Raw genomic sequence first — 17,527 nt, forward strand, 5'->3', positions numbered from 1 at the left:
TGCCCTGAAACGTGTGGAATGAACAGATGATTACAGGAACATGTGTGTGTGTGTGTGTGTGTGTGTGACACACACACCCTGTAAGCAAATCGGGATGAATGCAGGACAAATGCTCAATGCTAGTTATAATTTCTTAAATAGGCTTCATTCTAATGTTACAAATGTTTTCAGAGGCCGATTAATCCCCAGTTTTCCTTCATATCAGATGAAAAATAAAAGGATTATGCAGTATTTATTCTGTTGATAAGCGCTGCAGTAATTACTTAGGCATCAAATCACTCTCTCAGCTATATTTGTTGTGTTCTCTTCCCCCGCCTCCCCTCAGTTGAAAGATGCATGAGTGTAATGCAGTCTGGGACTCAGATGGTTAAACTGAAGAGTGGAGCCAAAGGACTTGTGCGCCTTTTTTACCTTGATGAACACAGGACTTGCATCCGATGGAGGCCATCCAGGAAAAGTGAAAAAGCGAAAAGTAAGTTCTTTCTAAGATGTGTTTTTGTGTGTGCGTCTTTTAGGTCTATCCTTTTTTTAATTTGGAAAGGGCAGGTGCATATCCATCACTCCTAGCCCCTTTCATGTGGCCGAAATCCCCTGTCTACTTACTTCTCACATTCAAACCCTGTCCCCATGGTTAAGTTTAAGGTAAAGGGTAAAGGAACCCCTGACCACTAGGTCCAGTCGTGGCCAACTCTGGGGTTGCAGCACTCATCTTGCTTTATTGGCCGAGGGAGTCAGCATACAGCTTCTGGGTCATGTGGCCAGCATTACTAAGCCGCTTCTGGCGAACCAGAGCTGCGCACGGAAACACTGTTTACCTTCCTGCAGGAGCGGTACCTATTTATCTACTTGCACTTTGATGTGCTTTCGAACTGCTAGGTTGGCAGGAGCAGGGACCGAGCAACGGGAACTCACCCTGTCACGGGGATTCGAACCGCTGACCTTCTGATCGGCAAGTCCTAGGCTCTGTGGTTTAACCCACAGCGCCACCCGCGTCCCCAGCGCCATATAAAACTTAACTATGCTTAAGACTGGCAGGGGGAGGGATGTGGGTAGGGAAGTGTGGGATTGCATTTGATCCCAAAGCTCTCTCCTAGTAGTTCAAATACTGGGTACAGTTCTGGGTGCCTCACCTTAAAAAGGATAGTGTACTGACAGCATACGAATCAGCGTGGCTAACTTGACCCAACAACACCCCCCCGACCAGAAACAAACCTCACTGCAGCCAACCCAAGACAACCAGCCAAGCCCTAGGCTGCCCCCACAACCTCTCTCACTACCAAGGAAATATAACAAGCGAACAGAAAGAGAACCTACCGAAGTGACGCTGACACAAAACCCCAAACATACTCTAAGTAGAAGAATATAAGCTTTACTACCCCACCCCCTCTCTGCCCCCCTCTTCCCGCCTCCTTATACTGCATACAACACAACAACAAATAGAACTGATCTGTAGAAAACACAACCTGAAAAAAGAGACAATGCACGCACTTTTGTAAATAATAATAATAATAGGTGTAGAGCTGGGAAATGTTCAAAAAAGGGCAACCAAAATTAACAAGTTTCTGTTTTGTTCCTCCCCCTCACTTAACTCTCCAGACATTTTGGACTCCCAACTCCCATCAGCCTCAGCTGACATGACCAATAGTGAGGGATCTGGAGGGCATCAGGTTAGGGAAGAGTGATTTACATCTTCAGAGGGATGCAACTTTGCACAATATCTACCAAGGAGCCTTCTATAAAGCCACCCAAAAACCTTCTCTTTAATCATTTTCGGCCTAGCTCATTAAGGTACAAGGCTAGCTAAATTGCAAGGAACAATATGGAAACCTGAAGAATCTGAGCCCTTTCACTTTTCGGGCCCCCCCCCCCCGTTTTGTCTTGCTTTTACAGTCTTGTCTTGCTTTTACAGTCATAATTGATTCCATCTACAAAGTGACTGAAGGACGGCAGTCAGAAATATTCCATCGCCATGCTGAAGGCAACTTTGACCCGAGCTGCTGCTTCACCATTTACCACGGCAACCATATGGAGTCGCTGGATCTGATCACCTCCAACCCGGAGGAAGCTCGCACCTGGATCACCGGCTTGAAGTACCTGATGGCTGGGATCAGCGACGAGGACTCTTTAGCCAAGCGACAGAGAACACACGATCAATATCCTTTCAGGAAGCTAGATTCTGGCTCCGTGTCTGGGGATTCTGGTTGGTGGAGAACCTGTGGGCCTCCAAACATTATTGGATGGCAGCTTCTATCCCAACCAGCTTGGTCAAGGATGATGGGAGTTGTCATCCAGAAACACCTGGAAAGCCAGTCTCTCCATCTCTCACATCATGACATGCTTTGAGGTACAAGGTGTGCCCTAGATTTCACCTCTGGTCATATTTTTAAAAAGGCCTTTGTTTTTTGATTGCCAAGATTTGCTTTTTTGCTTGCTATTTTTGATTAATATCTTAGATACCACCCTGTGGGGTGATATTCCTCCCGTTCCCTTTTTCTGGAAGGTAATCAGGATTAACAGATGTAGAGTTGTACAACCACTGTGGTTGTACAACTTTGTCTCTGTTAATTCTGATTAAATAATAATAATAAAAAACCTGGTGAGCTGCTGAGTCCTTCTCAAGATCCTCTTTGGCAGCAGTGCCCTGGAATTTTAGTTGCACCATCTATAGGTAGTGTGAGGCATCTGCATTTGGTGGCAGAATTAAATAACCATTGCAGGTAGGCAAAATTTGTTACTATACTAGTACAGTATTGCATTTTAGCTTTTCCTGCATGCAAGCATCCCTGGACTGTGACCACTTTTAGAAAAAAAGAAATGTAAAAGTTCAAGCTAGGACTATGTTAGCTGGACTGCCGGATGGTCCAGGTTTGCTCAGAGACAAAGCAGAGAGGGAAAATGGAAGGTGAAAAATAAAATAACTAGGTGGGAGGCATTTCCCGATAATCACTCAATCAGTCTTTCATGTCACTATATGCTAAAGACAAAACAAGGACAGAAGACATTGCAAAGCTGGAGTAAGTTCAGGGAGGGGTGGTTGGTGGTGGTAAACTCACTTGAAGATTTATTTTTCCCCAGAGTATTAAACTAGTTGGAAATGAAACAAATTATTCTCCACCAAAGATACGGGATTGTGACTCCCATTTTGTTGGACCCAGGTTGCCCGAGTGAACTGCGAAAGTAGGGGACGCTTTCTCAGACCTGATAATCCCCACCTCCAAATTTCAGCTCCGACTGTCGGAAGACAGAGGAGCGCTTGCCAGCCTTTTGTGGCAAATTACAAGCTCCATAAACTCCTTCTGCACTTTCTATATTTATCCCTGACTTTTGGAGGCCTGCATGTTGCTGCTGTGTGTTTGGTTGTGCTGAAATGCGACTTCAAGCCTTGTTTGCGTTATCGGTCTTGGCAGCTGGGGAGGCGGCAGGGAGAAATGACCCCTGTAACAGCTCCAGCTGGAGCGGGAAGAGAACAGAAGCCACCAGGGGATGTGGATTTGAAAGGGGGGGTGCACCAGTGGGGGGGGGGGGAAGGGCAGAGGAAGAAAGCAACCAATAGGAGAAAGGTTCCATGAAATTGGATGGTTGTCCAAGAGGCTATTGCAGAGCTGGGGAATGTAGACAAAACAACAACTGAAACTGCAATCCTCCACATACTTGTGAAGGAGGAAGCTCCATTGAAGATAGCAGGGCTCACAGCGGTCAAGGGAAGTATCTGGAAATGGGGAAGGGCTTCAGCTCAGTGGTAGAGCCTCTGTTTTTCATGCAGAAGGTCCCAGGTTCAATTCTCAGCATCTGCAGGTAGGGCTGGAGGAGATCTCCATCTGAGACCCCGGAGAGAAGATGCCCATTAGTGGAGACAACACTGAACTAGATAGATACTAGATAGACTGAACTAGATAGGGATTTGGGTGGTGCTGTGGTCAAAACCACTGAGCCTCTTGGGCTTGCCGATCAGAAGGTTGGCGGTTCAAATCCCTGTGATGGAGTGAGCTCTCATTGCTCTGTCCCAGCTCCTGCCAACCTAGCAGTTCGAAAGCACGCCAGTGCAAGTAGATAAATAGGTACTGCTGCGGCAGGAAGGTAAATGGCATTTCCGTGTCCTCTGGCTTCTGTCATGGAGTTCCGTTGCGCCAGAAGCGGTTCAGTCATGCTGGCCACATGACCCGGTAAGCTGTCTGTGGACAGACACTGGCTCCCTCAGTCTGAAAGTAAGATGCGCGTCACAACCCCATAGTCGCCTTTGACAGGACTTAACTGTCCAGGGGTCCTTTACCTTTTTTTTTAAAGAAAGACCAATGATATACAGCAGCATTCTGTGTTCGTGTCATCACTGCGAGGCACATCTAAAGAGCTTGCAGCTTTTGAGTTCAGGAAAAGGACAATGTCACATGGGGGAATATGGTAAAAGGGTGCAAGAATGGATTAAAGGGGGAATTTTCCAACGCCACTCATTCACACATTGCTAGGACTTGGGGCGATCCAGCTGAGTTGATTTGGGGTAGGTTTGGAAGTGGCAAAAGGAAGTATGTTTCCTCTCACGCTACACAATTGGTTTGTGTAATTGATTATCTCAACATGTGAGAGCAGCCACTAGTTCAAATGCTTTTAAAAAATACGTTTATGGATGTTAGCTACAGCGAAACAGAATCTCTCTGGTTTAGAGGCAGTGCTTTCTGAATACTGGAGGAAGAGGAGGCGTTGTGCACAAGCTTACTGCACTCGTTCCCATCAGGATGAACCAATGGTAGGGGGTGTTAACTAGGATGTATTGAAACCAGCCCACTTCAAGCTATGGCCTTGGCTCATTTCAGCAAATCCAATATAAGGCTAACCACAGTTCTTGGCTTAAAGAGAACAAAGAACTGTGGTTAGTGGAAAAATGCACATAAGTGTTGAGCAGGGGGGCATACAAGCCAGAGGCTCATGTATGCAATGCTAAACTGTAGGGCCTTTTCAGTCATAGCCCCACATCTATGGGATGTTTGCCCTCAGGAAGAAGGTGTGGCCTAGTTGCAGGTGAATTGAAAATGAAGTCAAAATGCATTATTATTTCAATCCATTTTTTTCATTGTTGCATCTTGGTTACATTTTAATTGTTTTAAGGAGTGTAATGTGGATTTATATTGCCATGTACACAACCTTGTGAGAGCAACTGCCCTGAAAACTGAATATATGTGTGTGTGTGTGTGTGTGTGTGTATACAGTGGTACCTCAGGTTACATATGCTTCAGGTTACATACGCTTCAGGTTACAGACTCCGCTAACCCAGAAATAGTACCTCGGGTTAAGAACTTTGCTTCAGGATGAGAACAGAAATCGTGCAGCGGCGCGGCAGCAGCAGGAGGCCCCATTAGCTAAAGTGGTGCTTCAGATTAAGAACAGTTTCAGGTTAAGAATGGACCTCCAGAACGAATTAAGTTTGTAACCAGAGGTACCACTGTACATGTATATGCATGCATGGAGAGGTGGAAACATTTGCAATGTGTGTGCTGTCCCTTGTGGGGAAAGTTTCGTGTGTGAACTGTTTCTCTTTGCCACACCCCAAATAGTGTGTTTGTCAGCCTGAGCCTGATTTATATAACTCACCTCTTTCCTTTTGCATTCTTCAATAATTCAAAAGCAAAGCTAGGAACATTTTGGTACAAGCCTTTTACCCTTTCCTTAATTCATCTGCACTTGGGTGAAGCAGACCTTTCAGGAAGCAGACAAGAATGGCGATGGCTTGCTGAATATTGAAGAGATTCACCAGTTGATGCATAAACTGAACGTCAGCCTGCCCCGAAGGAAAGTAAGACAAATGTTTCAGGTGAGCATCTTTCCTTGCCCTCCCAGGAGCTTAAGTGTTAGTCTCGTGAAAGGTGAGAATCCCGAGGGTATCGACGAAGATTAATGGGCAGGCTGTGGGATGCCATTAATTGAAGAGACGATGGGGACAAGCTAATCATTGTGGCCATGTCAGCATCTGGCTCTTTCTGGACTGTTGACATCTGGCAGCAGGACTCTCTCAAGGAATTATAACATTTAATTAATTGCAGGCTGCAGGGTGAAATCTGCTTTGTGTTGAGGCCAGTGATTGATCGCTCTTAGACCCAGTTGCTTTGAGTGTCCTCTGTATTTAGCTGCATTATTGTGCTGTGAGTTTCCTTGAACACAGCAGTGCTATTTCCCTTCTCATTCTGCACCCATAACTTAACAGCTCCCTAGTATTAGAGCCATTGCAGTGTAGCGGTTACTCTTGGACTTTGGGAGGTCTAGATTCCAATCCCCCCCTTAACTAAGAATCTCACCTTGGCCCAGTTACTCTTTATCTCTCAGTCTAAGCTACCTCCCAGGGTTGTTTTGAGGATACAACTGCATGGGATATGGGTGGCGTTGTGGTCTAAACCACTGAGCCTCTTCGGCTTGCCAATCAGAAGGTCAGCGGTTCAAATCCCCATGACAGGGTGAGCTCCCGTTGCCGTGTCCCAGCTCCTGCCAACCTAGCAGTTCAAAAGCACACCAGTGCAAGTAGATAAATAGGTACCACTGTGGTGGGAAGGTAAACAGCATTTACGTGTGCTCTGGCACTCATCACAGTCCTTCATGCGCCAGTAGCGGTTTAGTTATGCTGGCCACATGACCTGGAAAGCTGTCTGTGGACAAACGCCAGCTCCTCGGCCTGAAACAAGATGAGTGCCGCACTCCCTAGTCACCTTTGACTGGACTTAACCGTTCAGGGGTCCTTTACCTTTTACCTTTTCACGACAAGGAGGAGAAGAACCATGTATTTCCTTAAGTGGGGCACAAATGTGAGGATGTGCAAACAAGCAAATACTAACTTTAATGGGATGCAACAGCATTTATTACATATGTTTTGAAACTCCCACTGTGTGTTGAGATGGCTGCTCTTTCTCAGGAGCAGGGGAGATAGGCAAGGGAAGTTGGAAGTTTTGCAGGCAGATTGACCAAAGGTACTGTGATTGTGAATCGCATTTCCTTTATCCCTTTGTGTGGCTGTGGCGGGGCAACTTGCAGCCCTCCAACAGTTATGGAAGGCCATACTGTCTTTATAGCATTCACTCATTAGGTTTTTTTAATCAGTCTTGGAGTCTTACAAGAAGGTTGGCTCCTCCAGAGAGCTGGGTCATGGCTGGGCCTTTGTCCCAAGACTGACAGGGGTATAGCTGTTCTGGTGGCAGCAGCACCACCCTCCTTTTACTCTGAGGAAGTTCAAAGAACGTGTGAACAAATTCTTTGTTTGCATGCCCTGTATCTTTCCGAGGTAAAGGAGCTCAACAGCCCACACCCAAATGCATCCCACTCTTTAATTTGATGTGTAGGGGAAATCTGTAATGATGGTGGATTTGGACTGTGCTTTTTGACACTGCTCTTGGGTCTTTCTTTCCTGCAAGAACTGTGTGCTGTTCATCTTCAAATAAACTGAAACACGCAAGCACCAGTTCATGCCTAGGGGCTTCGACTGTTTGGGACAAGTGCTCCATTGCATGGAACCCGTACATGTGATCAGATGTTTGCCTGTTTGAATTCCTCTGCAGAAAGCTGTGCTCTACTCAATGGTTGTTAGACCTGGATGGTGGGAGCAGCATTAAAAGTGTGCCTGCACTGCTCCCACTCCATCAACATTACATGTATGCCCAACACATAATGAGGAACCCTTTTTCCACTCTCCCTTCTGGAATGGCTTTCAGCCAGCTGCCTGAAACTTAGCAAGGAAAGCCAAACTTCCTTCATTGAAAGCTTGTTACTCCGGGGACTTAACTACACAAAAGAAGAGTGTACTTTGGAAGAACTACTGTGAAATGTTTTGTAAATCCCAAGCAAATCCTCTTAAGCAGATGCTGAAAGTTGTTGGGTTTTTTTGAAAAATAAAAAATCCATAATAGCATGTAGTAGGTTATGCACCTTTCTTCCCTCAGGACAGACTCAAAAACAGCAATCAAAAGTAGAGTTAATGTTTTGATATTTCTCCCCCTGAGTCCTCTGTTGTTGCAGGCTTTTAATGTTCTTGAATAGCATTTTGGCAGCAGAAATGAAACAATTTGAGACCGTGGAATTCCACTCACCCCCCCAAAGCCTCCCACAATTAGGTGTAAAATTCAGAGGCAGCACTGTGCTGATTTTCATTCAAAGCCTGACATTTAAGCCTCATATTTAAGGCTGCTATACATTTTCTTGGGTTTAAGTCCCATTCAACTCAGTGGAGCTGGGGATCAATGTATTTGAAGATATTACCTTTGTTAAATTATTTTATTTTGTTACCTTTCCTTTCAAGAAGCTCAAGGTCGTGTCAGCGATTTCCCCCTTTTCTCTGCACAGCAGCTCTGTGAGGGCGGCCAGGCTTGAAAGATAGTGACTGGCCCAAGATCACCCAGTGAGCTTTGTGGCTAATTTGGAGTTTGAACCCGGGTCTCCCTCCAAATAGTCCAACGCTCTAACCATGCTGAATCTTTCGTGTGGGATTTAGCAGGGGACATTTTGAATGCTGATCAGTGTTGCTTTCGTAGTTATCTCTCGCTTAGACTACTGCAACGTGGTCTACATGGCACTACCTTTGAAGGTGACCCGGAAACTACAACTAATCCAGAATGCGGCAGCTAGACTGGTGACTGGGAGTGGCTGCTGAGACCATATAACACCAGTCCTAAAAGACCTACATTGGCTCCCAAGTATGTTTCCAAGCACAATTCAAAGTGTTGGTGCTGACCTTCAAAGCCCTAAATAGCCTCTACCCAGTATACCTGAAGGAGCGTCTCCACCCTCATTGTTCAGCCCAGACACTGAGGTCCAGCGCCAAGGGCCTTCTGGCGGTTCCCTCACTGTGAGAAGTGAGGTTACAGGGAACCAGGCAGAGGACCTTCTCAGTAGTGGCGCCCGCCCTGTGGAATGGATATCAAGGAAATAAACAACTATCTGACTTTTAGAAGACATCTGAAGGCAGCTTTGTTTAGGGAAGTTTTTAATGTTTAATCTACTATTTATTTACACAGTATGTACAGACAAAAGCATAATAGTGTCCGTTCTCTCCAGCTCCAAGAGAACAACAGGCGCAAGTAAAAATGAAAGTACATTACAAAGTACATACAGCGTAGGAGATAAGACTGTCTTCCGTTTCCCACATTCTTCTCAGACAGGCATGTGATTTACACCAATCACAAATGCAGCATCGGAGGAGCGAAATTGCTAACATTACCATGTTTTTAATATTCTGTTGGGAGCTACCCAGAGTGGCTGGGGAAACCCAGCCAGATGGGTGGGGTATAAATAATAAATTATTATTATTACTACTACTACTATACTACTATTATATTTGAATGCTGTCAACTCTATCCCGTTTTCTGGGAGATCGGGATTCCTTCCAGTTCAGCCTTTAATCCTTTTTTTGATCTCCATCACTTGTCTGTCACAGCCCATTTTCTGCTACTTTGGCCTTCCTTCTGGCTCTGGCTCTGGACCCCACTTCTGGCATCTCTCCCAGCTTGTGACTCACTATTTGTCCTCCACTGCTGCCTAGCTCTGGTGACTCAGGCTGCTGCTATGTAAACACTGCATGCATTTAGGTTGACACATGCAGCAGAGACATTTGAATGTCCCTCCTGGCTTGGTGTGCTGTTGGCATACGGAACAACTGCTGAATGACAATCACAGGAATGGCTGGGATTTGGGATTGGTTGATGCCTCAGGCTGGTTTGCCCATCACACCAAACCATAGCTGGTTCCACACCATGGTTTAACCATGAATGGCTTCCTTTTCCTCTTCTGTGCATGACACAACCAAGCCTTAGTACAGTGTTTTGCTTGAAACAAGTCACAAACTGTAAGTCAGGAGGCTATTTCTGGATTACTGCTCGTAGTTTATTTGGAAAAGAAGAAGAAGCAAACCATGATTGAGGTTTTGCAACATAACAAACATGCCATGGCTTGTTTGTGCCACAGTGTGGGAAGGTGTGTTCATGATTAAACCATTGTTTAAAAAGAAACTATGGTTTTGCATGGCATGGGAAGTGATTCATTGGCTCAAGGTGGATCTACACACAGGGAAAAAAATGATATCAATAAGTCAGAATGTAAATCGTTATCGCAAAAGAAAAAAACGCTATGGGAAAACGCTTTGAAATTTCTTTTGCTCTCTGGCACCATCTGGTGTTGCATGTTTATAACACATTCAAAATGCTGTTTCTTGACTAATGTAGCTGAGTCCTCAGATAAGACCCCTAGGTTTGTTATAGCTTTGTCTGATGTGTGAATTTCAAGCCACGCTTATGGTCATTGTTATGCATTCAGAGGCTGCTGTAGCACAAAGAAAGGTATGAAATGGAGTGCCAAGAGGGTGGAAAACAAAAGCAAATAAGCAGCTCTAAGTATGGTTTGCCTGTGGTGTGTTTGGAAGCTCAAACCGTGGTTTGGAATTCTAAATGATGGTTATACAATGGATGGAGAACCTTTCCCCCTCCAGATTTTGTCAGACTCCAGGTTGCATCTCCAACCCATGTGGCCAATGGTCAGGGGTGATGGGAATTGTATAGCAACATATGGAGGGCCCCAGATCTAAATTAAGTCTGAATTGAGTCACATGGGTATTCACAATTATCTTTTCCTACTGTGAACAGCCTGCCATGCTACCCAGCATACATAATTGGTTATGCTTGTTCCTCAGGAGGCCGACACCGATGAGAACCAGGGAACCTTGACCTTTGAAGAGTTTTCTGTGTTTTACAAGATGATGTCATTAAGGCGCGACCTCTACTTACTGCTTTTGAGCTACAGCGACAAGAAAGACCACCTCACTGTCGAGGAATTTGCTCAGTTTCTGAAAGTGGAACAAAAGGTAGGAAAACCAAGAAATAAATGTAGATTCCGTCTTTCCATTCACGCATATCAAAATGTCTTCTGCTTCTGTCTCAATGTCCAGCCTCGAAGGCTTTTGAGATGGAGAAAGTGAAGTCAGCCGTACAAGGAAGAAATAATTTTGCATTCATTTGTCTTGAAAATATTTACCAATTATTTTCCCTTGTGTTTGGACCCCTTGACAGATATTGATATTGACAGTCTATAAATTGTTTATTGATTCTATATGGTCTTTATTGTCCTGCTTTTGTTATATGATGCCCTGGGAATCTTGTGCCCTATACATTTGTTAAATAAATGGGCGCAAGTGCCCTTTTCTGGATCTTGAGCAATTAAATGTCCTCTAGCAGGCAAAAACATGAGCTGCCAGGTAAGGATTTGCAATTCTTACCTGTCAGCAAATTTAGTTTGGCAGAGTGAAGGAGTCCCCTGTGCTGGAAAAATAACTTTTGCACCAAACATGTTTCTATAGCACGGAGAGAGGTATACCGTATTTTCCCGTGTATAAGACAACCCCATGTATAAGACAACCCCTATTTTTGGGAGCCCTCAACAGTTGTTGAGCTTCTTTTGTAAGTTCGCTGAGCTGTTGAGCAGCCTTTCGAAGATCCCCCACTCTGGCTGATGGAACTGGTGCCGTAATACACCGCATACTGGCACTCACCAAATACTCTTCCTCAGCCAGGAAGAGCGGGTAAGCAGCCCCCTCTCTGACATTTCCCTGCTACCTCCATGGCACCAGCCCTCGCTTACATAGCATATTAACCTGTGTATAAGACGACCCTCAATTTATCACACACACACACACACACACACACACACACACACACACACACACAAATAACCAGAAAAAGGTCGTTTATACATGGAAAAATACAGTACTTTTAAAAGGCTGGGTCTTTTGAGGGATCCAGTAAGGCAGATTGTGGACTTCATCAATATGTGTGTGGGCCACGGGCAGTAGACACTGCCCACACCTGTTGTAAATAATTGGTTTTTTGTTTCACTGCTCCTCCCGGCTTCTGCTTGTCATCTGTTGTTCATTACCAATACATTTGTCAGCTGTCAGGCGCCCAGCCTCTCTGCCCTCTCCCCATCGCAATTCCGTAGGTGCTTTTGGAGTGAACTCATGCAAGGCAGTCGTATTGTTTCCATTACTTCACCTTGGATCAGTGGCTTTGAGAAACACCTGCCATCCATTCAAAGGACCATGTGCATTGTCAGCATTAAGACCTCCCTTCTGGAGACAAGGAGGGGTTCCAGTGGGATGGGCAGCTCACTGAGCCTTGACCTGCTGCCAATGAGTAACAGAAGATGTGTGAGAAACACGGAGGCGAGGGTAATGAGAAGGCTGCTGCTCACTGACCAGTTGAAGTTAGTCCAGTACAGGACTATGCAGCCAGGGTGCACAGACTCCATTTTAGGCATTTATTTTTTGCCCAAGCTCTGGGGCCAACCATGCAGAAACACCGCAGCTTTTTGGCTTGAGGGCAGGGAAAACATGTCACGCCATCTCCGGAGGAGCAAAGAAATTAAAACACGCTGCAGAGTTTCCAAAAAATAGACCAGAGGAAATTAATACAGTGGTACCTGTATTAATTACAGACGCTTTAGGTTACGCGGTTTCGGGTTGCGCACTGCGCCGAACCCAGAAGTACCGGAAGGGTTACTTCCAGGTTTCGGCGCATACACAGAAGTGCTAAATCACGCTTTGCACATGCGCAGAAGTGCCGAATTGTGACCCGTGCATGCGCAGACGCGCCACTGCAGGTTGCGAACGTTGCGTGTTGCGAATGTGCCTCCTGCACGTACTAAGAACTAAGAAATGCAAATTGACAAAACAGTCTATTTTGCAGTATACAGTTGTTGCATATTTCTTAGGATCATAGTTGGAAGGGACCTTGAGGATCATCTAGTCCAACCCTTCAATGCAGGAATATGTAGCTGTCCCATACGGGGATTGAACCTGCAACCTTCGCATTATCAGCATCATGCTCTAACTAGCTGAGTTATCCAGGTTTGCTGCCATGAAGCAGCATTAATAAGTAAGGAAGAACCCTGCTGGATCGGGTCCAAGGCCCATCTAGTCCAACATCCTTCCCTGATTCCCTCTCTGTTTAAAAACAAGTAATATGTATATTTATTTTGTTTGCAAGTATCCTGTGGAACTTTGACCACTCTAGGAGTTGGGTTGGTTCATGATAAAATCATTATCACACTTTTCCTTCAAGGAGTTCAAGGTAGTATACATGGCTCCTCTTTTTTGTACTTTTGTACTTTTCTCCTCACAAAAACCCTGTGAGGTAGGTTTACTGAGTTAGTGACTGCCCCAAGGTCACCCAGTGAGCTTAATGGCCGAGTGGGGATTTGAACCCCTGGTCTCTAAGGTCTCCATCCAACACTAACCATTACTACAGAATATGGACGGACTCTCTTTTATCACCCATACTTATCACGGTATAATATTTCTAGAACACTTTATTTGATGATCACAGCACCGTATAAAAGAATACATAAATTACTTCCTAAAGAGGAAAAAATCTTAAGCCAGCCTCCACCAACCAACCTGGTGCCTTCTTGATGTTTTGGCCTAGAAAACTCATCAGCTTCAACCAGCAAAGCCAAGGATTGTGATAATGGCAGGAAAAGCTGGAATAATAATAATAATAATAATAATAATAATAATAATAATAATAATAATAATGTGGTACCTTGGGTTACATACACTTCAGGTTATATACACTTCAAGTTACAGACTCCGCTAACCCAGAAATATTACCTGAGGTTAAGAACTTTGCTTCAGGATGAGAACAAAAATTGTGCTCCAGCAGCGCGGCGGCAGCAGGAGGCCCCATTAGCTAAAGTGGTGCTTCAGGTTAAGAACAGTTTCAGGTTAAGAACGGACCTCCGGAACGAATTAAGTACTTAACCCGAGGTACCACTGTATAATGGAAAGCTTTCCCTTCCATTTTTGTTTAATTTTTGTTTAACCTCAGTTTTTCCTTTTGTCTAAACAAACAAGCTGTAGTTAAAGTTAACTCTGGTTTGTTTGAAACAAGCTAACTTTAAATTGCCACATTTTGAATCCTGTGATAAATGCAGAAATGCCCAGGGCACTGTCTGGTCCTATTTTTGTTGGATGACCGTCAGTTTTTAGGACCCAAGGATGTTTACATGGTACTTAGTCAAATCTAACTAGGCCTCAGTCCAATATACCTGAAAGAGTGTCTCCACCCCCATCATTCTGCCTGGACACTGAGGTCCAGTCCCGAGGGCCTTCTGGCGGTTCCCTCACTGCAAGAAGCCAAGTTACAGGGAACCAGGCAGAGGGCCTTCTCGGTAGTGGCACCCGCCCTGTGGAATGCCCTCCCACCAGATGTCAAAGAGAAAAATAACTACCAAACTTTTAGAAGGCATCTGAAGGCAGCCCTGTTTAGGAACGCTTTTAATGTTTGATGCATTACTGTATTTTAATATTTTGTTGGAAGCCGCTCAGAGTGGCTGGGGAAGCCCAGCCAGATGGGCGGGGTATAAATAAACAACAACAACATCTAGCTAGGTAACTACAAGAGAGAAATTCTTTTTCCAACCCGGCACTGTGTCTCCATGGTTGTGGATTGCCCTCCCAGCACCAAATTTGATGTCTCTTCAGCACTAGACAAAAACCACTCATTGCTACAAAACTCCCCATCCCTTTTCATTATACATTGCATTGCTTTAACTGAGAATTTCTTTTTGCTACTTTGTCTTCTGCCTTACTTTTTGTGTCTGTGCAGTGTTTTGTTTTTCCACTCTTTGCTTTAAAGTGATTTGCTTTGGTTTCATAGTTGTGTTTTTGCTGCATCCTAATTGCATTTTATTATAACTGATGGATTTGTTCTGTCTTGTATGCTGCCTAGCTACTGTTAAAAGGCAGTTTATGCACTGAATGAATGAATGTGGCGGCTGGTTGGATTCCCAGATTTAGATTATATTCCTTCTAGTCTTCCCTGTTTAACCTTGCTGTACTTCATACGTATTCCCTCTGCACAGACTAAGAAACTCTAGTTTCTTAGTCCCTAGTTCCTGACATCTTGTACCAAATATTGCTTTTTCTGGGGGATAATTTTACTCCTGTAGGTCTAACATTCTGATCACCATGTGGATTAAACCAAGATAATTCAGATTAGCTTCAGCACCTGCGAAATGCTGAGCTTATTATTTAACTATGTCTGTAGTGTATATATGTAATGCTCTGGAAACCAATAGGCTTTGACATCCATACTAATCTCATGAGCTGAACTGGAAGCGATAAGTACAGCTTGACTTCGCTCGGACAATTGAATCTGTAGAAATGACTAGATATCGAAAACGTTGGGTTCTGATCCAGCTACACTGCAGTGCTGTTGAGCCCCAGTGATTTCCATGGGAAGTGTTATACTCCTCTTTCCACAGAAATCAGTAGAATTTAAATATGTTTCATTTTGACTAAATTTTGCTGAGTCCTTGTAAGATTTTTGATTTATTAAATTAGCACCCTCTTAATTGCAGTAATTGGGATGTCGGTGGCGCCGTGGGTTAAACCACAGAGCCTAGGACTTGCTGATCAGAAGGTTGGCGGTTTGAATCCCCGCGACGGGGTGAGCTCCCGTTGCTCAGTCCCTGCTGCTGCCCACCTAGCAGTTCGAAAGCACGTCAAAGTGCAAGTAGATAAATAGGAACCGCTCCGGCGGGAAGGTAAACGGCGTGTGCTGCTCTGGTTCGCCAGAAGCGGCTTTGTCATGCTGGCCACATGACCCAGAAGCTGTACGCCGGCTCACTCAGCTAATAAAGCGAGATGAGTCCCGCAACCCCAGAGTCGGTCACGACTGGACCTAATGGTCAGGGGTCCCTTTACCTTTACCTTTAATTGCAGTATGCATATATATTAAAAATATAGTCCGCCCCCCCCCACAAGGTCTGAGGGACAGTGGATCAGCCCCTGCTGAAAAAGTTTGCTGACCCCTGTATTAAATGATGTTATGAACCATTTTATTATATTATGAACCTGAACCATGTTTCAGTGTTGCTAGGTACTTGAATTTAGAACCACTGTGCCCAATTAAAGTAAATTATGCAGTCCTGATCCATTACTTCACCGTTGACCTCAGTACACTGCTGTTGCATACCAAATGGCAGAAAGCATATTCCCCACTACTGAAAAACTGTAGCTGTTCCCCACTCATCAAGGATTACAATGCAGGACATTAAGGGGCAGATCTGAAAATTAGCAGCTCCTATCATAGATCAAGCTGATCTTGAATTCTGACAAGACAGGCACTGTGTGTTGTGTGGTTCCTGTGTCAGATAAGTTGGCCAATTGCCTGCCCTGGATAGGGATTGCACTCTCCCGAGTTGATCACATACTGCTTGACCACAGTAGTTTAGACCAGGGGTCAGCAACCTTTTTCAGCAGGGGGCCGGTCCACTGTTCCTCAGACCATGTGGGGGGCCGGACTATATTTTGGAGGGGGGGGAATGAACGAATTCCTATTCCCCACAAATAAGCCAGAGATGCATTTTAAATAAAAGCACACATTCTACTCATGTCAAAACACCATGCAGGCCCCACAAATAACCCAGAGATGCATTTTAAATAAAAGGACATATTCTACTCATGTAAAAACACGCTGATTCCCAGACTATCCGCAGGCCGGATTGAGAAGGCAGTTGGGCCGCATCCGGCCCCCGGGCCTTAGGTTGCCTACCCGTGGTTTAGACACTGTTGACTTGAGATTGGATTCCTTCCCTTGTAGTTACTGCAGAATGCTGAAGCACATTTATTGACAGGAGTGAAAAGGCTTGTTCATATCTCAGTTGATTAAGCCAGAATATTGCTCTCCAAGTTGTTCCATAAACACACACCTTATGGAGTCATTTGTACCCCCCTTTATTGTTTTTGCTGAGAAACAGGATGCAAATTTGACAAACAAATACCTAAACCACAAAGATAAAACAGTTCATCAAAGTTTGGGCACACAATTGGAGAAGATGGTGTCTTTGAGAAACTATTGCTAAAAAACCCACTAATCTTAGAGTCTTAAAAAAGAAGAAACTCCACTCTATCCTTTAATGGTGGATATTTTTACTACATATCTCCCGGGCAATCTGATTTTGAAATGTTAATTATCTTTTTCATTGATATGCTATGTGTACAAATATGCTAATACAAGCATGAATAGTAACCATTCTAGAGGGTATTTCTAGGGAATCTGTTTTAAGTAATTCAAATGTAGATGAGAACATGAAATTTCTTTTCCAGCAGGAAACAAATGAAATCAAAGCACAAAGAAAAAGATAATGAATATTATAAATGAGGTCAATTTTGGATTGCCAAGGTTTAGTGAGACAAAATTTGAATGAAAAGAATCTGGAGAAGCATTGACAACTCCCCCTCCTCTTCGTCATGGTTATGTGACGAATATTATACACTGCATTAAAATGCCATTGAAATCCAGCTGGGATAATAGGTCCCTCTAGAGTGTGTATTATGCTGTAAAATCACACATGTTCTTAATGGTTCTCACTGTTGCTCCTGTCTTGTCTACAACACCTTAACTGTGTAGCGCTTGGAAGAATCAAGGCTTCAGCGAATGTCCTGAAATCTTCCCCTGGTTCAATGTTTCGTGTGTCCTCCACTGCAAACACAGATCTCCTTTACAACGAG

The 17,527-nt window shown here is 44.4% G+C and overlaps 1 protein-coding gene across 15 annotated transcripts in view; it reads left to right on the plus strand.

Moving 5' to 3' along the window:
• Nucleotides 1-17,527, plus strand: part of PLCH1 (phospholipase C eta 1) — a 141,833-nt gene that overhangs the window by 72,335 nt on the left and 51,971 nt on the right. For all 15 annotated transcript variants that reach the window (XM_083613030.1, XM_083613032.1, XM_083613033.1 and 12 more), the window contains 4 exons: nucleotides 326-472; nucleotides 1,910-2,153; nucleotides 5,674-5,803; nucleotides 10,652-10,822. In XM_083613030.1, coding sequence (XP_083469156.1) covers nucleotides 326-472; nucleotides 1,910-2,153; nucleotides 5,674-5,803; nucleotides 10,652-10,822 — 692 coding nt within the window. The remainder of the gene's footprint in view (nucleotides 1-325; nucleotides 473-1,909; nucleotides 2,154-5,673; nucleotides 5,804-10,651; nucleotides 10,823-17,527) is intronic.

The sequence above is a fragment of the Podarcis filfolensis genome (assembly GCF_964270895.1).
Source record: "Podarcis filfolensis genome assembly, chromosome: 5".
NCBI classification, from domain to species: domain Eukaryota; kingdom Metazoa; phylum Chordata; class Lepidosauria; order Squamata; family Lacertidae; genus Podarcis; species Podarcis filfolensis.